This window comes from Prorops nasuta, unplaced genomic scaffold (assembly GCF_024137725.1).
Source record: "Prorops nasuta isolate Cenicafe-Biocafe unplaced genomic scaffold, Cenicafe_Pnas_1.2 PNAS00061, whole genome shotgun sequence".
Taxonomy (NCBI): Eukaryota; Metazoa; Arthropoda; class Insecta; order Hymenoptera; family Bethylidae; genus Prorops; species Prorops nasuta.
Window position 1 is genome coordinate 298142 of NW_027116858.1, and position 22529 is coordinate 320670.

At 36.4% G+C, this 22529-nt stretch overlaps 3 protein-coding genes across 15 annotated transcripts in view; 2 read left to right on the forward strand and 1 right to left on the reverse strand.

Moving 5' to 3' along the window:
* Window positions 1-6733, forward strand: Prp39 (pre-mRNA processing factor 39). Of its 3 annotated transcripts, none has more exons than XM_066745372.1 (15): window positions 1-287; window positions 357-425; window positions 612-736; window positions 818-1087; window positions 1203-1547; window positions 1706-1768; window positions 2041-2218; window positions 2313-2563; window positions 2653-2778; window positions 3587-3735; window positions 3812-4217; window positions 4304-4468; window positions 4551-4937; window positions 5016-5302; window positions 5401-6733. In XM_066745372.1, exons 2-15 carry the CDS (start codon window positions 377-379, stop codon window positions 5696-5698), a joined length of 3099 nt encoding a protein of 1032 aa, XP_066601469.1. In that variant the 5' UTR covers window positions 1-287; window positions 357-376; the 3' UTR covers window positions 5699-6733. The 3 variants fall into 3 exon arrangements, with proteins under 3 accessions (XP_066601469.1, XP_066601471.1, XP_066601470.1); XM_066745373.1 differs by having other exon boundaries at window positions 46-62; window positions 335-425; XM_066745374.1 differs by lacking the exon at window positions 1706-1768 and having other exon boundaries at window positions 9-287.
* On the reverse strand, window positions 6147-12655 carry LOC136784603 (uncharacterized). The gene is made up of 4 exons (XM_066745371.1): window positions 12513-12655; window positions 11607-11928; window positions 6960-11148; window positions 6147-6878 (listed from the first exon to the last, which is right to left on the reverse strand). Exons 2-4 carry the CDS (start codon window positions 11808-11810, stop codon window positions 6730-6732), a joined length of 4542 nt encoding a protein of 1513 aa, XP_066601468.1. The 5' UTR covers window positions 11811-11928; window positions 12513-12655; the 3' UTR covers window positions 6147-6729.
* LOC136784610 (synaptosomal-associated protein 25) overlaps window positions 12539-22529 on the forward strand; it is a 22893-nt gene continuing 12902 nt past the window's right edge. For 3 of the 11 annotated variants that reach the window (XM_066745407.1, XM_066745396.1, XM_066745405.1), the window contains exons 1-4: window positions 13141-13279; window positions 16627-16955; window positions 17280-17321; window positions 21203-21251. In XM_066745407.1, coding sequence (XP_066601504.1) covers window positions 16951-16955; window positions 17280-17321; window positions 21203-21251 — 96 coding nt within the window. In that variant the 5' untranslated portion in view covers window positions 13141-13279; window positions 16627-16950. Of the gene's footprint in view, window positions 12670-13107; window positions 13280-14793; window positions 14813-14964; window positions 15370-15507; window positions 15531-16626; window positions 16956-17279; window positions 17322-21202; window positions 21252-22529 lie in introns of those variants that run through there. The other 8 variants (XM_066745397.1, XM_066745403.1, XM_066745406.1 and 5 more) reach the window with 6 other exon arrangements.

Consider the following 22529-nt stretch of genomic DNA (forward strand, 5'->3'; position numbering starts at 1 on the left):
TTATAACTCTATGCTACATCGTTTATGTGTGATCTCTGTTATCAGCTATTATTACTGAAAAGGTGGGATTTTCGTTTGTCGAGTTGACTTCCTTTGATTAAAAAAATTCTATTTATCGTTTAGAATTAATATATTACGGTAGTCATATTTTTTTATAGTTTCTTGTAACGACGTAAATATTTTCTTAGCATGAAGGCACGAGTGAAATACTCAGCCATATGTAACTACTACATTTAGCTCATACATAACTACTACCAACTACTACTCAGCTACATACTACGTGCTTCGTGAGTATTAATGTCTTGCTGGCTCTGGACGCCATTTTGATTTTCAGTTTTGCGTTTTACATTCCAAAGGCAGCATCGAGCGTAAAAAGATGTCGTCCGCAAGTGGTGAAGAAAACGAGATACCATTATCTGACACAGGTAACAATGCAGTAGCATTAATTTTGTGTTTATCGTAATTTTATATATATTTTTCAATAAATATCAGATTATATACAAATATATAAAAATATCATGAAAGCAAAGCCTTGCTATTGGTATATGGGCCGCCATTACTAAAGTGGCGTCTGAAGTTTTAATCTTTATAATACGTAACTTTGTTTATAGTACGACGTACAAGATCGGGTCGTGCACGTAAAACTGCAACAGTTGTAAAGAAATCTCCTGCGAAAAAGTTTTTAGCAAGAGCAACACGAACTTCAAAGAAGCTTCCAGAAGTTGAAGAGCCTGAAGTAAGAATATCAAATATTTTGTAACATTATTTTATGCACGCTTTAGAATAATAATGTATTACATGTCATTTTACTCTTTAGGAAGATGTTATTATTCAAGAAGAAATGGAGACTTCAGAAAACCAACCAGAGAATGGTGTTCAAAGACTGGACAATGTTACGGAACAGCAAAATGAAGAAGACACGCCAATGTTTCACTTAGAGCTAGAAGACTCAGAGGATAATGAACATGTTGTCAATCAGGAAGAACAGGTTCCAGAACTTGAATCACCGTCACCTCAACCTGTAAACAACATGCCTAATACTTCAATTTCATCAACTTTAAAGTTAAAAGACCCAAATTCCTATGTGGTAAGTTTCTATTTTTTAACTTTTTTTTATTTTTCTCATTTTTCAGTTAAAAACAATATGTGTTATATAGATTTAGGGGTAAGCTATTAAAAATTAATTTCCAATCTTTTTCTAGGATAACTCTGGTATAGGTGATAACAAGAATGAATTAGAGATTTTAGAAAATATTGAAAATACTGATTTAACTGAGCAAACTATTAATGATGAAATTATGGAGTATGAAACTGTAGAAACTACTGAGATTATAGAAGATGTTAAAGAAGTTTCGGATATAGTAGAAGCAGAATTAGAAAATACTTCTACAGATGGAAATGGAAATATGGGTATGCAAGATGACCAACAGCAAAATCAATTTTTAGATGGTAAAGAAGCAGATGATTTATTAGGAGGTGTAAAGAAAACTGAACCTGATACAGAAGCTGTATCTGAAGATGAGCTACCAAACGAAGCTGCAGCTAAGGTAATATTAACTAGTGTATATTAACTTTTAGGTAGATGAAAACAGTACTTTAGTAAACAACAACTATGCTGTAGTGAAATTATTATACGTAAATATGTTGAAGATAATTTTTGTTTTTGTCTTATGAATTTTTGTTATTTTGTTGATATTGTAACAAGAGGTTTCAAGATATGGAGGAAGTTTCAGAAGATGATTTCCCTTCTATTGAGTGTACAGCACAGGTACATCTATCCTCTTTTCTCCGCTTATCCTATATCCTAAATCATTGATATGCTATTAACATCGAGAAAGATTTTTGGGCTATGAGTGAAATATTTGAAATGAATTGTACTATAAAATTTAGAATTCGTGTATATATATATACATACATGTGTAACTGAATTCATCACAGGACGATAAAGTATAAGTAGCTTATAAATATCTTATTAACGATTTTAATGTTATAGTTGCATTTGAAAATTATTTTTCATTTGATACCTAACTGTTGAATTAGGAGCCAGAAACTGAAGCAGTCTCAGATGAGGAGCTACCAGCAGCAGCTCCTGCAGATTTGGGGGAAACCGAATCCGTTTCCGAAGATGAATTACCGCCTGAAAGTGAGAAGAAAAAAAGGGCGGGAGCAAAGTCATTGAATAAAACATCGGAGAAGAAAAATAAAGTAGAGGCAGGAAGTGAGTATACAGTAGTCATTCGTGAAGAAAAAAGGAGTTCTTAGTGCGTCATCGATCGACAAATTTACCATAAAAATTATATTTATCAAAACAGGCAAAAGAAAACTAAATGCAGAAGGAGAATATGATCCTAGCTCTCCAACATCCGAAAATAATGATGAGACTCCAGTGAAAAAGGTTGCTCTTTCTTCTGAAGTGGATGGTGATGATGGTCAAGAAGACGTTAAGCCAGCATCGCCGAAAAAAAAGACATTACCTGAATTGGAAAAATATTGGAAAGCTGTTAATGAAGATCCTTCGGACTTTACTGGATGGACGTATCTTCTGCAGTATGTCGACCAAGAGGTGTATTGAATTATTAAATCAATTTGTTGAAATGAAAAAGGAAATGATAATGTGAGTCTTAACAGTTGGTTTAAATGGTATTCTTTCAGAGTGACGCGGAAGCCGCGCGAGAAGCGTATACTAAGTTTTTGGAGCGATATCCGTATTGCTATGGTTACTGGAGGAAATATGCTGATTACGAGAAGAAGAAAGGCGATCCCGATAATGTCCAAAAGGTGAGTTGTCTTTTTTATCATTTTATATAGGCTATCTACCATTACAATATTATTTAATTAACGCAATCTAATGAAAATAGCTCGAGTTAGGAAGGCGCGTGGGCAGTGTGCACGCACATAAATATGGTTTTCCCTTCCAACAGCCTAGCACGTCTTGCGGCACCTATGCGACTCTCTCCGTTTACCAAATAGCTACTTATTTAATTATTCTACTACGATATCTACAATGCTATTACATATTATTATTATCATTATTATTATTATTATTATTATCGTTATTATTATTTAATCATTATCGTTATGAAAGTATTCTGCGTATGATACATAATTCGATTCAAGGCTGTAGTTTTTCGTTTGCGATTCCGTCGTGTCAAAAATTGTTTGTGTAATATTAACTGTAAGCATTTGTACACATAGCTTACTACACAAAGTATTGTAATTTAAAAATAAGATGCGGTTGCTTACCTATTGTAAGTAATGTTCGGTTGGGCGTTGAGTCAAAGACAAAAACAAAAACTAAAACAAACTTAGGACATGCACGTGCCAGAGACGGTTCAAGAAAGAGTGGTGGAAGACTCAGATTGGCGTCCAGTTTGGAACACCCCCTGATTTTAAGGTGAATGCACAATGCTCTGCAATCTCTGTGTTAATTATATCCGTTTATTTACAGTACGCGTTCGATATGTGAGTATACGTAAATAGAAACCGTAATGCTTAACGAAAGCTAAGAAATAGGTATAACTCTACCCAACAGCAATCCAATTACTTTTAAATTGCTCTAACTACTTTCATTGCTCATTACCACCAGGTGTTCGATCAAGGTTTGAAAGCAATTTCGCTCAGTGTCGACCTATGGCTCCATTACATCAATCACTGCAAAGGCGTCTATGAAAAGGACGAAGAAAAGCTTCGCGAGCAGTATGAAAGAGCTATTGCAGCATGTGGCCTCGAATTCAGGTAACATTTTTCATGGAAAGTTATTTCCCGACCATTTCAAGAATCATTTAGATTCTACATATTTTGTTCTTCATAGATCTGATCGTTTATGGGAAAGTTATATCGTTTGGGAAATGGACGGTGCACGGTTTAACAGAGTTGTTGCACTTTACGACCGTCTGTTATGTACTCCGACTCTTGGATATCTCACGCATTTCGAAAGCTTTCAAAGCTTTGTGCAGGAGAATTTGCCTAGTCGCATCTTAAGCGTCGATGATTTCTTAGCACTACGCGCTGAAGTGAAGGCCATACTTAAATCGGAGGATACGACAACAACGGCTGAAGCCGATGACGCACCTCCTGGCGAAGAGCCGTCTCCACATAAAATTGTGCCTACCGACGAAGAGACAAGAGCAATGAGAGAGAAAATTATCAGCAGTCGGCGGAAAATGCATAAGGCCAATGTCAATGCTGTTGCTGCAAGATGGTCCTTCGAAGAAGGGGTATGTAAATGCTTCCCTAAAATTATTCAATTGCTATTCTTTATCATTGTGTATTCTTAATTAAATCTAATATATTTTTATTACAGATAAAAAGGCCATATTTCCACGTGAAACCTCTTGAAAGATGCCAATTAAAAAATTGGAAAGAATATTTAGATTTTGAGATTGAACAAAAGGATCAAAATCGAATAATTATCTTATTTGAAAGGTGCTTAATTGCATGCGCTCTCTATGATGAGTTTTGGATGCGAGTTAGTATTGAAAAAAATGTATTGCTATAATCAGCAGTACAATATACAAATTAATCAATTATTTTTTGTCCATTCATTACAGTTTGTTCGTTATTTGGAGTCTTTAAAAGGAGATAATTCCGACAAAATTAGAGATGTATATTCTCGAGCATGTACAGTACATCATCCAAAGAAGCCAAATTTGCATCTGCAATGGGCTACTTTTGAGGAAGGACAAAACAATTTCGAGAAAGCGGCAAACATATTGGAAAATATTGATAGCACACTACCAAACATGCTACAAGTAGCTTATCGACGGATTAATTTAGAACGTAGAAGAGGTGATTTAGATAAAGCTTGTACATTGTATGAAAGTTATATCAGCAACAGTAAAAACAGAACAATTGCGAATAACATAGCTGTCAAGTATGCAAGGTACCTCTGCAAAATTAAAAATGATATTGACAAAGCAGTGAAAGTATTGCTTAAGGTACGTCAAGTTTTAATGTTATAATTTGTACTTATAACATATACTTGTTTAACTGTCTGATCAATATGTACATTTTAGGCCACAGAAAAAGATAAGGATAATCCTAGATTATATCTTCAATTAATAGATTTGGGTTTGCAAAGAAATCCTGTTGATACTAATGAAGTGATAGGATATATGGATATGTTCATTGAGAGGGAGCACGCGGACCTCGAGCAGCGGGTGTTGTTTGCTCAACGTAAAGTTGAATTTCTTGAAGATTTCAGCTCAGACATTAGACAAGTTTTGAAAGCTCATGAGCAATTTCAGAAGTGTATTAAACAAGCAAAAGAACGAAAGAAGACGAAGAGCGAAGAAAACAAAACGTAAGTTATAATACTTATACTTATAAAATTGTATACTTTTATTTTCTAAGAAAAATTAAATGTGCGTTTGTATCTTAACGGGCTAATGTTTTGTACAGGGATGCATCTCCACCGAAGAAAGCAAAACCTGGAGATCAAGCAAGTGGACCGCCGCCACCGACAATTGGATCCCAATCTTCTTATCAATACAGCAGTGGGCCTAGTGGTCCATATCAATCCCAGCAACAGTTTCAAAGTGGTCAATACGGAGGACAAGGTAGCTACCAGCAAGGTTATCAGCAATATCCTCCACCGTCAGATCCTAATTATGCCAGTTATCAGAATTGGCAGTATAGTCAAGGTGGGCCACAAGCTTATGGCCCGTATAACCAGTGGGGATCTTATAATTATTATTAGACTATTCAATCTTCTAATTTCGTTATTGGACGTGACAATGCCATTTACCGCATTTTTCAACCGTATCTGTTCTTATACATTAAAAACTGATACACAGGTATCATTTTTTGACAGTACTCTTTTAGGCTCTGTTTAGCTTCTGCTATCAATATTTGTCATTTGTAATTTTAAGAGCTATTATATAATGTAGTCTTATTTCTACGTGTACAAGAAAGTATGTTTGTCTATAAATAATTTGTAATAAAACGATAATTTAAAGACTAAGACTTGTCAAATACCCTAATTGCTTCTTGAACAAATTACGTCAAGTTTGAAACAAATTATTCATTAGTATCATCAGAGAAGCTTAAATTTTCAATATGTGTTAAAAAATAGATAACAAATGTCATGTTATATGTAACTGAAGATGAGTAAGTTAGCGAATGCATTTCAAATAAATTCAAATGTATAATTAGAAGGTTGTAACAATTTTTATTGCAAAAAGAGTAATAATTTCATTATTATCAAAACAGTTTTTTAAACGATAACATATGATCTACAACAATTTTTTACTAATAACAATTAAAATTAAACAAAATATAATGAAAATTCTAGAAAAGTCATATATTAGTTATTAAGCTTTTAGGCATGCTTTTACAGATCTCAATTAAGTTAATTATGGTATATTACACGTGACGTAGAATATAGCATACACAGTATTATACATACATTCCGTATGATATTTATCATAGCATAATTAACTTAATCGTGACCTGTAAGAGTGGACCTCATTAATCATGCAATTAGTTTGATCTTTCAATTTTATAGTATACTCAGCTTTTAAACAAGTGCATACACGTATGTACGTGTGTACATTTTTCTAATTTAATAGTTTTTGATTTTTAAAAGTTCAGCATTAGTCAGTCGCGGAATTTCGAATTTTTATGAAGAATAATAGTGTTGTTGGGGAAATTAGATTAAATAGGATATGCGCATATATTAAAATATTAGATATATCTTTTTTTTGTCAGAAAAAAAATTAATCAAACTTCCTAAGCAACAATAGCACTCGAGGCCATCGTATTTAATCCACATGTACCATCTCCCCTGTAAACTCTGTAATATCCTTGCTCACCCCAACTTGGGCCCCAGCTGTTTTTTATTATCCAGTACGGAATTGTTTTATTAAAAAGAGGGTATGCTGAAAAAATAACAATTTTATTATAATTATTGCTAGAGTAGAGGGGCGTTCAAAAGTATATCTTTTTAAATAAATACATACATTTTACTCCATATCCAACAATGAGAACTCCGTGATCCAAATTCTTAGGACTGCATAAAAATTTATATGGATGCGATACTCCTCCGACATAAAATTGCATGGCATTTGCATTGATGCCAATTGCAATAGGCCCATTGTTAACAAGCCACTGAGCCATTTTTGTTTCATTAGATGTTATGTTTACGGCTGAGACAACGCGCACTTTAAGCTTATTTTTATTAAGATGGCACTTATCATTTTCAGCCTCATAGGGATAATCAGACTCCAATTCTAAACCACCTAAATTTTCTATAGCTCTATATGCACTGTCCGGCAATCCTCCATTACAGCCAGCATCCAATTTATCACAATCAATTAATTCCTGCTCGGATAACGATACCAATTGTTTATGCTTAATTGCATATTGTCCTTCAACATTCCCAGTAACGGCAAATGCCCAACAAGATCCACAAGCGCCTTGATTTTTCACAGGTGTAACAACATTATAATGACGCCAGTCAAATTCATTAGGAAGTTGAACATTCGGTATTTCAGCATTTAGCATAGGTATTTCATTCTCCTTTCTCAATTCTGGACGCAACCCCATATATTTGGCACGAAATTCTTCCGGTGCAATATCGGCAAACATTGTAATACCATATTCAGCGGTGGCTTGTTCATTATTTCGAAGATTCTCAATAATTTTTAAATTGTTTCTAAAAACTTTAAAGCGATCTTCTTTTTCTTGGGTTGTTTCATAAGTTTTATTGTATTTAATTATAAAATCTTCGAACAACCTTGAATGTGCTAGTTCTTCAGCTATTTCTAACATTTTTCGAGTGTAATCACGGCCTCTAAGGCTACGTTTTTCCCTGAAGGTTTTACATTTCACAGTTACATCAGAGGAACCATTATTTACCCAGGGGCGAGACCACACAGAGATTTCACATTCTTCAATTATACTATCAGGTTTGAGGTTACAGTTCTCTGTGGTTCCTTTTATACATGTACTAGTACCGACATCAACAACTATTTTATACAAAATACCTGCTACCACCTGTGAAGTAGCTTTTTTGATTTGCACGATGATTGGTTCATATTCTCTATCAGATACTTGTGAAATCTTCTTCAAACCAAGTTTAGCGTACTCCTTTACTGTAGCATCATCAACGCTTATTTCATTCGGAGCACCTACAAGCTGGGTTTTCTTCGTGTAGCCCGATACTTCAATACCATTTGCAGACTTTCTTGTTCTAGAGTTTAGTCGAGATTTGACGGTTACTGTCGGTGAACCATGGTCAATCCAAGGGCGCGACCATACAGATATTTCATACTCCTCAATAGTACTGTCAGGTTTTAATCGACAGTTGTCTGTAGTTCCTTTTACACACGTACTGGTACCAATATCTACAATTATTTTATACAAGATACCTGCTACCACCTGTGAAGTAGCTTTTTTGATTTGCACGATGATTGGTTCATATTCTCTATCAGATACTTGTGAAATCTTCTTCAAACCGAGATCAGCGTACTCCTTTACTGTAGCATCTTCAACGCTTATTTCATTCGGAGCACCTGCAAGCTGGGTTTTCTTCGTGTAGCCCGATACTTCAATACCATTTGCAGACTTTCTTATTCTAGAGTTTTGTCGAGATTTGACGGTTACTGTCGGTGAACCATGGTCAATCCAAGGGCGCGACCATACAGATATTTCATATTCCTCAATAGAACTGTCAGGTTTTAATCGACAGTTGTCTTTAGTTCCTTTTACACACGTACTGGTACCAATATCTACAATTATTTTGTGTAAAGTGCCAGCCACTATTTGCACAGTTGCTCCCTTTATTTTGACAAGAATTGGCTCATACTCAAGAGAGATTTTTGAAATTTCCTTCAAACCAAGTTCAGCGTACTCCTTTACTGTAGCATCTTCAACACTTATTTCATTTGGAGCACCTACAATTTGGTCTGTTTGCACGTAGCTTGATGCGTCAATACCATTCACGGATTTTTTTGTTCTAGAGTTTAGACGAGATTTGACTGTTACTACCGGTGATCCATGGTCAATCCAAGGACGCGACCATACACTTATTTCATATTCCTCAATTTTACTGTCTGGTTTTAGTTGACAGTTTTCTGTGGTTCCTTTTACACACGTGCTGGTACCTATGTCTACAATTATCTTGTGTAAAGTACCAGCCACTATTTGCACAGTTGCTCCCTTTATTTTTACAAGAATTGGCTCATACTCAAGAGAGATTTTTGAAATTTCCTTCAAACCAAGTCCAGCGTACTCCTTTACTGTTGCATCTTCAACGCTTATTTCACTTGGAGCACCTACAAACCGATTATTATTTAATTCTCCACTATCTTTACTAATTGCAGACCTTTTTGTTCTAGAATTTAGTCTACAATTGACTTTAACTGCCGGGGAACCATTATCAACCCAAGGACGCGACCATGCAGTTATTTCGTATTCCTCAATTTTACTGTCAGGTTTTAGTTGACAGTTGTCTATAGCCCCTTTTACACACGTACTGGTACCAATTTCTACAATAATTCTGTACAATGTGCCAGTCACTATTTGCATAGTTGCTCCCTTTATTTTGACAAGAATTGGCTCATATTCAACAGAGATTTTTGAAATTTCCTTCAAACCGAGCTCAGCATATTCCTTTACTTTAGCATCTTCAATGCTTATTTTATTAGGGGCACCTATAAGCAGGTTTGTAAGGAAGTCTGCATCCTCTTTACTAATTGCTGACCTTGTTGTTCTAGAATTTGCCTTACATTTAACTGTTACTTCCGGTGTACCTTTATCAATCCATGGACGCGACCATACCGAGATTTCACATTCTTTAATTGTACTGTTAGATTTTAGTTGACAGTTATCTGTGGTACCTTTTACACATGTGCTAGTACCTATATCTACTATAATTTTGAACAATGAACCAGCTACCACTTGCCTAGTTGCTTTCTTTACTTGCACGAGAATTGGCTCATTTTCTGCATCAGACACTTGTGAAATTTTATTTAAACCAAGTGTGACATATTCCTTCACTGTAGCATCTTCAACACTTACTTCATTAGGAGCACCTACAATATGATCTTTTCTTGTGTTGCCAGATTCTTCATTACCATTAGCCGACCTTTGTATTCTAGAGCCAGTTTTATCTTCCACATTATCAATTTTAACTAATATACTACTTGGATTGGCATTCTTGTTATCAGTTTCAATTGGTAATTCAAAGTTCTTTAAGAATTCATCAAATTCCTTTTGCTTATTAATAAAACCTTGAGGTTTCTCATCATCTGAATTCTTCTCCACAATAACTTTTTTAAATGGTTGCTCAGTTACTGGTGTCTCTCCATTTGTAAAAGCAAAATTTTTAACTGCTTCGTTATTAGATACTTTGATTTCAACTTCACTATATTTTTCTGGTGAACTTTCATTGTTGTTCAGCAATTTTATATTCGAGTATACATCAGTAGCTGCACTCTGAGTTGTGGTGCAATTATTCTTTGTTATCCTACGGCTATTATTTTGCCATGGTTCCTGGTCATAGGTAAGTGAACAAAATTTGTGTGGAATATTTGCTTCCAGTGTACAGTCTGACCTTTCTGTTAGAGTATTTTTTAAACAGTTTGTCTCTCCTATTTCTAAGAGTAGTTGAAAACGTACAACGTTAGAACCAACTGGTATAGTCCTGGTAGCATTGATTACTCTGACTACCTTGTGTTTAAAATCAGTGTCAGTCTGTTCATCAATAAATTGTATTGCTTCGTCGCAAAATACAGCCAGCCCAGGTAGGGTAGGATTTAACTCATATGGACAACCTGGGCAGGAATTAGCTTCTGTTACTCTTACAGCAATAAATGGTTTTTCATTTTGATCTCCCGTGGTTTGTACTTCATGGTCAAGTTGAAAGCTTTGATTGGTAATTATTTGCTTTTGTATATTTTTTATTAGCTCCTGTTCCTCTTGACTTGAATTATGTTGAATAGTTTCATGTTTTTGTTCCACCTCATCTTGTGTAAATTGTGGATATACATACATACATTGTATAGAATCTCTTTGGACAGTAATTAGTTTCTGTTCATTTTGCACAAGATTTATAGTACAAGCTTCCCAAGGACAAGAATCTGCAGTTGTTTCACAAGTGGGATGTAGATTTAACGTTAGTCTATAAACTGCATTAGGTGGCTCAATCTGGAAATAATTAATGATTAAAAAATACATACATATATATATATATATATATATATATATATAACTTGGAATAACAATTAACTACAAACAAGATAATATAATATAAAATATGTTTTTTGACTACTTTAATACTCAATATTCAATAGAATTCACCAATCCCGATAACCTAAGAGCATATCTCAGTTTATCAGTATTAAGTGTATTAACCCTTATCTTTCCAACCAGCCATCTTACTGCCAAACTACAAATCACTCTGTAAAATTCTTGGGGTGACAAGGGTTAATGGATATTTCATTTGATTATGATTAAAAAAAAGTAGCTTGAAAAAGCTAAATTTTTAAAGAGTATATAGTTATCTTTTAATGCCACAACAAGCTAATTTTATATGAATAAATCTATCCGAACAAGCAAATGTATTTGTCTTTAAAGTTGTGTTTGAAATGAGGTAAGTGACTTACGACTTTTTGGGCGCTAATTAAATTCCCGCCTTTGTACTTGTGATGTGTTGGTGAATCCTGATTTAATGCATTAATGGCACTTTGAATTAATTCACTATTCACATTCTCCAATGGGATTGCAGTTGGACCTGAAGCGGCTCCAACAAAATAATATGTTGAAAATAAACAGAGTAGCGCCAGAGCGCTAAACTGTAAGCCTGCCATCTTACGAATTACAGGAGCAGAAATGTGCGTGAATGGTACATACAATGCGCGTAGCGCCTCTTAATGTCACGTTCGCTCAAGCCTTCTTTGTAATTGTTACTGACTCAGCTGATGATTCCTTAAATGAGATCACGACGGTAAAGTGGTCGAGCGCACGATTTTATATACCACTGCTACAAGGGCTTTTGCTCTAACAATTTGAACAGATGTGTATCTGGATTTCATATCTTTGACTAAATCGCACCAAATGATTATTTAATGGTAAAGAAAAGATACAAACATGTGCTATACATCATTTGTGATGATATCAGAGGTGACATAAAGTTAACAGAAATTAATTAAATCACACTATAAAGCGATAAGTTATTTTCTTCCACTACACACATATATTAAAAATCGTTTTTGTATTAGTTCAAAAAGTTTTATCTATATATTCATTCTGAGAATTCCGATCGGTATCGATAATTAATCTTATTATAGAAGTATATATAATAGCGCGATTGTAACTATAATAAACATAACACATTGGCTAAGAATATTTAATTCTTAATTTACTATATTTGGCTATAATTATATTAGCCGCACTTATTATTAATTCTTGTAAAATTTGCCAAGTTGTTTAAAAAAATAGTGCGCATAATAGCACACAAGTGTTAAAAAAAGACATAAGTACAAACTGCAATCATTTGAATTTGCAATTACCTTATTTCACTGCGCAAAAAGTTAATGTCGAATTATATTGTAGTATATACGTTATATATTATTATTGGTATAAAACACAGGAACGAAGAGGGTGTAAAAGACCTCGCCACAGATACATAGACATTGTGCACAGGTGACACGCGTCATCAGTCCTACCGTGAGTTGGTCTTTTTTAGTTATGCTTTGTATTTAATTGTAAATTGCAAAACTGCGTAAAACGGGCTAAAGTAAACCTATTTATTTTTAACCCTGCACACCCTGCATTTTTTGCAAAGCTGAGTATAAAGCGAAGTGAACTGAAGAGCTATATACATAGTTAAAGCTGACGGTGAAACAGGAATGCCAACCTAGTGACTAATTTCTATACATTTTATTAAGAAACGTACGATATAAAATGTTCTTTGAATTAAAAGAACTATTCAGGATTTCTCTTTCTCTCTCTCTCTCTCTCTCTCGCAAAATTACCAATTATCTTGAATAAAAATTATTATTGAATATACATATATAGTATATACACTCGTCTGAAGCTGGAGTCATATTGCCTCGGTCTCGAAACGTCGAAACTCGAAACTATATTATCGAAAATCTCGAAATAGTATCGAATTATCGTTCTGTTGTCTGATGACATCCGATTGTCAGAATGGCATTTATCTGTGCTTCTCAACGTAGTACGACGTGTTGAAGGTTGTTAGTGAATTGTTGACAGATATTCATGAATTTTGTTTATTGTTGAGCATACCGACTCGAAGCTATTACCATTAGTATTAGTAAGTTAATTCCAGCGTTCCATTTAGTGCTATCCTTTGCGCATATTCGAGAACCTCTATATTAGAAAACGTGCACACGTATCACATTGCGGCAAAGTTGTATCGATTTTCTGCAACATATTCTATATTGCCATTTCTTATGTGATGGCGTGCATATAACTTTGATAATAAAGGTTTCTTAATTTTTAAACACCTTGAAAGCTGACATGTATGTTAATGGGTCTATTAGTCGTGTGATGTCCATAAATTTGCCTGTCAGTGGGCGTATATCAAAATGCTAGTTATATACTAGTTTTGTATGGCTCATTTACAATGTGGAAAATTGAATCGTTCTCTTTGTACTATAGTGTTGCAGTACAAATTTTACCGAGAAAGTACAGAGTGAAGTTGGTTGAAACATGACCGAATCAATTTCCCGCAGTGTATACTATGTATATATAGACCTACATCTTGCATCGTTTAATGCAATATTACATATAGGCGTGAAGCTATAATAAAAAACATTAATTTTATAATTAATTTAATATTTTTAAATGCAACACACAGTATTAATTAGAAAATATATTTTTCGGGGAAACCACAGTAGTTGCGTCATGGACAAAATCTAAATATGTTCTTTTTTTTTTTTTTTAAGAAATTTTTTTATTTATTTTGTATCGATTGTTTCGTCGTCTGCATTGTGTAAACGCTAATTTTATGATCACGTGGAATCAAGTGTCGAGACAAATTTAAAATTGACGCATCGACGGATACGCGCTATTCTATCACACAGAGTAGTCAATAATTCCCATTTGAATAATATACTGGTTATAAATTTGCATTTGACGTTGCTACACGATAACATCAAACTTTCCAGTAATTAGTGGAGTATTCTGAACGGGTAAAACGAATTAGGCCATACTGATAAAATCGCGATTATTCGTTTTTATAATTAAAATTACACGTTAATTATATTAATCAGTCGCCAATTAAGTTTTATCTCTATTAATTTATTTACATAAACATTTTGGTAATTTTTTTTTATAAATGTTTTGGCTCGAGTAGGCATGTTTGTCCTGATAAAAAAGAGTACCTATATGGTGAAAAAATTGTAAACAATATTCAATAGAATCTTGATTGTTTACATTTCCTTAAAGTTGATTTATGAAGAGGAATTTCTCGAAGAGTATGAACTACGTAATCGAAGAAATTCAGGTGGTTCAGTCGCGAGGTTTATTACTCGAATATTTGACGAGATAAGCATAGTAGTTTTGACGATTTAAGTTTTCTTGGAATAATTTTGATAATGGTACAAGTCGAAAAAGAGGAAGGGAGGAAGGAATAGAGAAAAAAAATGACAGGGATGAAAGGTGGGGGGGGGGGGGGGGGGGGACGAGGCGCGATTGCGCGTGATTCAGTCGGTAGGTCGGTGGGTCGTTCAAGTATATAGGTGGGTGACTGATTTTGTTGGTTCGCTTGGTGGTTGTTCTTGCTAGATTGGTCGGTCGGTTGGTAGGGTCCAGGTCGGTCGGTCGGTCGCAGCTCGGTCGGTCGGTTGGTAGACGAGTATTGATTTTTATACAAGCTAGAAACGCACAAACACAAATGCCCGCTATCATTTGTAAGGCGCGGGAATATCCACGTAACGACTCCTTCTCCATTTTAGTTTCCACCAATAGAACCTCTAAATAGAATTTCATCCGGCTTCTCTCTACTTTTATAGCGAGGCAACGGAATAACGCTATAAGCTGCAAGCTCTAGTCCGCCATGATTGTACTCTTACACGGCGGGCATTCGATATTCTCGCATTTTGCGACCCTTCGTATGTGAAGCGTTGAAATTGAAAATCATGATGCAACGATGCATTTGGAAAGAGCGTTTTCTGTATAGAGTGATTTTCTCTCTTCTCGACTCTGGCCAATTGTTCGCGCTTGCCCTAATCTAACTTCCCCTCCATCCCTCCTTTCCTACTCGTAAAGCTCTCTCCTTCCTCCCTGGCAAGGAAGATGTGCATACGCGCAAGTCTAACTTGGCGTAACACCGGCAGTCGAGTCGTGCGGGTCCCGTCAGAGCGTCGCAAATTCCATCTGTTTATCCTTCTCTCATAAGAGGTATCGTCCGCAGTATCCCATTTCGATCTTACGTTTCGAGACTCGCTCTTTCATTTATTTCCAACATCCACAGTCGTTGCTTCTTTGATCAGTGATCCCCGATCCGCGAGATGGTGCGCTTCTCGACGAGGGACAGAAAATAGTGTAGACGTTCTCCTTTGGTAAATCTTGCAGCTCCCCCCCCCCCCCCTTACCATCTACCCCCTCCCACTCCCATCCACTCGTGTCCCTTCCATCATCTACTATTTACACGCTAGTCGATGTCCACACCGGAGATTTTCCTACATTTCTTCTCTGACAAACTCACAAAATAATGGGATCAACTCGAACCAATCCAAGTCTCTTTTTATCCTGCAAGAGGAATATTTTCTCAACCACCTTAGATTTCTCGTACTATCCCAGCTCGAGAGAGAGAGAGAGAGAGAGAGAGAGAGAGAGCACTCTTGCCGTTTCTCCTTACATATATTTTACCGTAGATTCGTTTGTGCGTGACACTCTACTATTTGTTTACCTTTCTATCGACAAATATATAAACGGTCTTGCTTATTTATCGTACCTTGGTAAATCTATCACGTTCCTCGAAGGGTAAAATAATTCTCGTGCGACAAGAAAATGGCAAAAGTTGCTACGTTACGTATTACGTCGCAACACGGTGTCTCGGGGTGGATGTGTCGCGCGCATAAATCATCATTGTCTCTGCACAATACCCGTGATCCCCGCGAATAAGCGAACAAGTCTCATTGAAATTCGGGCCAAATTCGCTCTGAAACAATATAGGAGACTGCCCTATCGTTTGCTCGGGCTATCGGTCTTCCTCTCTTTCAAGTAATAAATTGCTAAATAATCACAAGCACCTAGCGTGGCTCGTAAAAATTAGACTTGTCCGTTTATAATGGCAAATAAAAGGAATTGGCGGAGTTTGAGGTTCGTCCGAGATAAAGTGTTTGAAATAAGCCACGCCTTGGAATATTTATACCTTGGGCGATTGTCAGAAAGTCAATAAAGTGGAATACACAGAGCGACGGATGCAACGATAATGAAATCGAATTAGTTCCGGAGGCGCCTTCCCCATACATTAATATTATTCATCGAATGACAGAAAAGATGTCGGAATCTTAATAGACGCCAGGGAAATGGAAATGTCGATTGATCAATCGCGAGAATCAGACTGTTATTAATCGATGACTCGAACGACTGATGAGTTTGCCATGTAAAATTAGGAGAAAATATACGAATATTGAATATTTTTGCTTGCAGAACAGCTGCGCCAACAAGTTGAAGCGTGGTCGTAGCGCCGACTGGAAATTTGGGAGAGACTGCGACACAGCAATAACAACGGTGAGAGGACGCGACGCGACGCGACGCGACGCGAGCGGCCTTGAGAGAAGGGAGAAGAAACAGAAGCAGAGAGTCAACTGGCGCGCAGCAGTTATAAAATAAGGGCGGATTAGAGGAGGAGGAGGAGGTTCGCAATGCCTGCACCAACGTCAGCTGCAGGCCCCGCCGCCGAAGGTGGCGGTGGTGCTGGCCCACCTCGCACGGAATTGCAAGAATTACAGCTCAAGGCCGGACAAACTACCGATGAGGTGAGATTCCTCTTTCGCACCTATCGAATCAATCGCTCGGTCGTCTTACGACTGATCACTCATTTCTTTGTCTTTCGCGATAATTGTCACTGCTCGTGTTGTCCTTGTCCTCGTGGTCGTCAACTCTTTCCAGAATGTTGAACAAATATTTCAAGCAGTTACGCAAATATACCACCGGGGTAAACGTCGCGTATTCTCGAATCCCTGCATGCCACTCGGGCAAATCTCTGATTACTTTCCCGGCACGTGTAATACACGCAGCGTAATACGCGTGCATAATCCTCGTTTACTTTAACGACCACTAATTTGCTTATTCCTTTTCAGTCCTTGGAGAGCACGAGGCGTATGCTGGCGCTATGCGAGGAGGTAAGCTCATCGTTCCTCAATTCCTTCCCGTGACACGCACTGACCTTGATCATCCTCGACACCGGTGAACCCTATAGCCCTTTGTAAGCACTCTCCGTTCCTCACACAAGTTTACCCAGGACAAAAGCATCCTGACTTCTCTTCGTAGCCTGGCAAAGATCGTTTCTTTCACGAGCCTCGTGAAAGGCGCAGGCACACAACGAAAGAAAGAACAGAATAAACAAACCGATCGAATGATCCGAAAAGACGAGAGAGAATCGATGAGGCGAAGATTGAAACAAGCCAAATAGAGAGCAGGAAATTAGATGGATACGAAAATAGAGAGAAAGATAAAAGAATGGAAAAAGAAAAGCTACCTCTGAAGAGCAGTGTAGCACCGAAGCATCAGAAAAGCAACCCGAGTATTTATTCTGCGGAGAGTCAACAGGGATAACTGAAAATATTCCACTGCTTTCCAGCTACTGTAAAAAAAAAAAAAACAAAAGCAACATCTATCGTGCATTCTGCATTTTTGGCAAATATGTTCACACCAGTAATCGCGCTTAATTACCGTAAGACGACGCATCGACGCACGGTCGTGCAAAACTGATCGGTCCCGAGGGATCAAGATGATCGGATGATAATAGTAACAAGGGGATGACGAATACTGTCAAGGATTTGATGCATACGTATACGTAATATCTTGATCTTCGCCCCGGTCATATGCTTTTCCCGCGTCTCTCTTTCTTTAACTATTCTCATTTTTTCACGGTTTCTTCTACTATCTTTGTATCTTCCATACGTGTTTCTCTGTGTACGTAACCAATGTACCTCTCTGTTCTTTTTCTATGTCTACCAAAGGGACATACGCAACAAGTTTCACAAGAATACGACAAACCTTTGTATCGTGTCTTGTCGTTTGAACCACGTTCAGCGGTGAGACTATTGCGTTGTTCCGTTTCTCTTTCATGTTACTCGTAACAAGTGCACTGATAGTAAGCATCCGAGCACCGGCGGCTCTTGGATCATTTGCGGAAGGCTATTGATCGTGTCCAAGTCATCAACGAGCCGGCATGTTTTGAGAGGGGACGCCAAGCCTATCGATCGCTCATCCATTTAAATCTTGGGTAACGATGTCTGTGCGTGTGCGCGTCTCTGTTTAAATGCTAGATAATCACTGTACGCTGTTGCTGTTGCTGCTGTTGCTGCCGTCGGTCAATCGGATATGCAAAGACTTTCACAGTTGTTGCATTTAAGCGTGGCTCACCGTTGTAAGACTCGTTAATATTATGTGTTCTTTTCTCTAGGTACTAGATTCTAGATCACCTCCCAGGAGGCCTTCATAAAACTACATAACTATACGTATACATATCTTGCGTGTAAACGCTCTTGTTACGCTTGATGCATCAACCATACGAGCATGACAATATCATTTCTTCATATATTTAACCATTCAAATTTTGTGTATACTATTTATATACATTATATATACCCCCTCCTCCCTCTTCTATACAAAAGTACGTCTTGCTCTGCACCAAAATTCGTGCAAGCACAAGCATCTTCTTTCAGAAACATGCCAAAATACTCTCTTCTCTCCTCCCTATTTTTCTGTCTATTGTGTGTATGCGTGTGTGTAGAAAGAAATCATATCGTTTGGAAATCTATACTCAATAGCAGTAAAAACAAACTTCACAAGTTCATTTCTGACAAAGCGGGTATTTCGTTAAATAAACTTGGATAATTTTGCTGAAATGATATTTCAACAACAGCTGCTTTATTGTTCACACGACCAATGTAGCATTTCTGTTGATCGTCAACTCTTTCGAACCTCTTTTTTCTTTATTTCAGGTCAGGTGCCATTATTTTTCCATCCATGCACACATTCGTACATGTATATTTAACAATTAATATTTGTACCTATAGAAATTGAGCATGTTGAGAAGGTAATTTGTTTATTATGATGACAAATGGAACAACTCCAAGTAGAAAAAATATCTTGTTTGGTCAATGAATGAGATATATCAATTTACTTTACATTTTCAGTGCTGAAACTTTGATCTCGACGTTAAAAATAATTTGTGCTAATAACGATCGACTGCCTCTGAGACTTGTGAGCTTTTCAGGGTCAAGAATTTTCGCAGCTCACTTATATATATTTAATAAACTTCTCACTTAGGAAGATTTGATAAACTCTGTTGAGAGTCGAGAGAAACATGAATAATATTATATTATAATTTGATATATTGATTACAGTATTACGATACTTGAAATATTTTTATGAGAGAATTATTTGATACTGCTAAATTTTTGGTCTACTTGGAATTTGATTCGTGTTGCACATACATATATGTACGGGTCGTAAAAGCATTTGTTTTGTACGGTGAGCCACTTTTGTCAGTGTTGCTGCTTTTTACTGTCTGACGAGCATACTACAATTGCTACCAATTCACTATATACATATTATATCTAATCTGTCAACACTCATACTACGTAACTAAAACAGTATTCAGTGTGTGTATGTCTAATTGTTATCTATTACCAAGATATTTGTCAATTTGAACGCTGTCTTCTTATTACGTTGCCTAAAAACGATCAACCATCTCTGTTTTCAGGCTTTCTAGCTTTTATAAACAAAAAAAGAAACAATCAATAAGGAAAACTGCTGATGCTCGTTTTTAATTAGCCCTCCAATGGCGTGGCATGCGTATTTTGAAAGGAGGTCTCTATACGTGATAGAAACGTGTACAAAGCAGAAGAAAACTAGTATTTCTATTCTATCAGACACACGCAGTCTCTCTGTTGATATTTTATTCTCCTTTTGCATGTAACCCCGAACTTTCACCAAAAGGCAAAAAAACTGGCAATTCCACAGTAAAACCAATAATACACTAAGCACAATAATTCTGTGCTGACACTGCTGAATAGTATACTATAATAACATCGGCTGCACTTTTTGTGTACAATTGTCTTGCTAATCGCTGCTGACTGAATTCAAAGATGTTTACATGACCTCTCTGACTCTTTCTTTCTCTCTTCTAACCTTAGCAAACACTGACGTTGACTATCAATCAATATATTAACGTATCGTGAAATCTCTCATTATTCCACACAAGAAGTAACAGTGAGATTCCGAAACTGTGACAGCCTGTAGGGGGCGTGGCTCGAGCACATTTGGATATGGGTGGCTTGAAAATATATTCGATAGAAAAACGGGCTGGCCGGTCATCGATAAGTCCAATTGTATAATCCGGGCTGCGTTCATTCCTCTTGAACTACAACAGAAACAACAACAGTAACAACGGTGACGACATTTAACAGAGCAACAGGAACAATACCACCAATAAACAACAAAAACAACAATAACATCTCCATGTATATCGGCACTATTTCAAGAACAGCTATATACATGTCAAAAACGAACCGATATCAACAAAAATATTACGTATATCCGTGGATCTACATATGCATCTGGTGTACATGTGTCTATACGTAAAAGTCATAGTCAACGTATACGTTTGTAGCAAGACACGGCAGCCTGCGAGAACGTAGCGAACTGATACGTCGAAAAGAAACGGTTTAGCCAAAGAAATATATTGAATATATTTGTATAAATAGAGCAATTATACTCAAAGAACAATTTTTAACTCTCCGCAAGTAAGCAACGGAAAGGGATTCTCTGTACTTCTCTACTTCTACTCTACTATCAGTTCCCTCTCATGCTTGCCCGTCCATACCTTCTAGACACCCTCCGCATTATATATTTTTAAATATTTACCTATCGCTCGACTAATATACTAATACTACTAATCTATATATAAATATACTATACTATTTTACTACTAAACCAACTCTCTAACACTGGTGGTGGTTGTCTGTGTTGTGCTGCCTCTATCTGTCATTAGAGCAAGGAGGCTGGCATCCGTACTCTGGTTGCACTCGATGACCAGGGAGGTGAGTGATGATGATTTGCTTTAGCAAATAAGTCTCAATTCTTTTGTTCTTATTAACCTTCATGCACACACGTTTTCTTCCTTGCCAAAATCTCATCAGATTGTTCACCATATTATTGTGCTGTATCACTTTGTGTAACTATTTTGCAACACATCCTCTCTCATTCCGTTCTCTCTTTCTAGTTCTTCCTCGTCCACATGCAAATTCTCCTTCTTCCTTTTTTCCCAAGCGATTTGCCTATTCGCGCTTCATTTCATCCAATAAAAATGGTTCTATCCCTCTTTTATTCATAAAAATGGATAGTGTAAAATAAATAAGAACCACTCTCTCTTCGAGTTTAATGCCCTTGTTTAGATTAAATTTAATCCATCACTACTGCTACCAAAAGCCTAACAAGCTTGTCTCAAATATAGCCACTTATCAGTTTGGTTTTTGTAAACTTCACCACTATATCGTATATCGTTCACGTTTTCTTTTTTCTCTCTGTAAAAGTAATAACGATAATCAATGTTTTTTGTAATAAGAGAATTATTACACACATATTATATTTTGATTTTTTTTTTTTTTTAATGGGACACTGCGATAAAAAAGTGAGAATGTATGAGGAAAAAAGGTTAACAGCCAACTACCACTGCATACAATTCAATACATGTATTATATTTTCTCACCACTACCATTTATTCAATCTACCCATCTATCTATACTACTTAGTCCTATGTATAGCATAACCAATACGAATACTGCCACTATCACATCTCTTATCATAATTTACACCGCTATTGCTAAAACTTACTTTTTCTGCTACAAATACTACTATTACTACTACTACTACATTACTACTACTACTACTACTACTACTTATACTACTACTGCTGCTGTACTAGTATTTGCTGTCGAGTTGCTTCTCGCTATCATTCCTCGTTGCAAAAAATCGAAAAAGTAGTATTATTAACCTGTATATACTACTGGTGTTAGAATGCATTATAAAGCACTACAATAAAAGACAGAGAAAACATTATCGCTTATCTCTTTCTCACATGTTTCAACAAAACATTTGCCAGTTTCCTCCAATTAAAAAAGAAAAAAAAATACTCCATCAGACTCAAGAAACTTACTTGACATAATTGATAATACTCAAATGCATAATTGTATGTGTACATGTTAGTATCTATAGACCAAAGTTACACACGAGGTCTCTACCACAGTCACATGTTTTACTTTATGAATGATATTAATTTTACTACGTAGTATCACTTGAAGCTTTTAGCTGTGTCGCTT

Excerpts from the sequence above, each read along its gene's own strand:
- Prp39 (XM_066745372.1), top strand. The coding sequence starts at position 377 with ATGTCGTCCGCAAGTGGTGAAGAAAACGAGATACCATTATCTGACACA. Across the intron at positions 2,219-2,312 it reads AAATAAAGTAGAGGCAGGAA|GCAAAAGAAAACTAAATGCA; the intron begins GTGAGTATACAG and ends TTATCAAAACAG. Across the intron at positions 2,779-3,586 it reads ATCCCGATAATGTCCAAAAG|GTGTTCGATCAAGGTTTGAA; the intron begins GTGAGTTGTCTT and ends CATTACCACCAG.
- LOC136784603 (XM_066745371.1), bottom strand. The coding sequence starts at position 11,810 with ATGGCAGGCTTACAGTTTAGCGCTCTGGCGCTACTCTGTTTATTTTCA. Across the intron at positions 11,149-11,606 it reads TAATTAGCGCCCAAAAAGTC|ATTGAGCCACCTAATGCAGT; the intron begins GTAAGTCACTTA and ends AATTATTTCCAG. Across the intron at positions 6,879-6,959 it reads TGTTGGATATGGAGTAAAAT|CATACCCTCTTTTTAATAAA; the intron begins GTATGTATTTAT and ends TTATTTTTTCAG.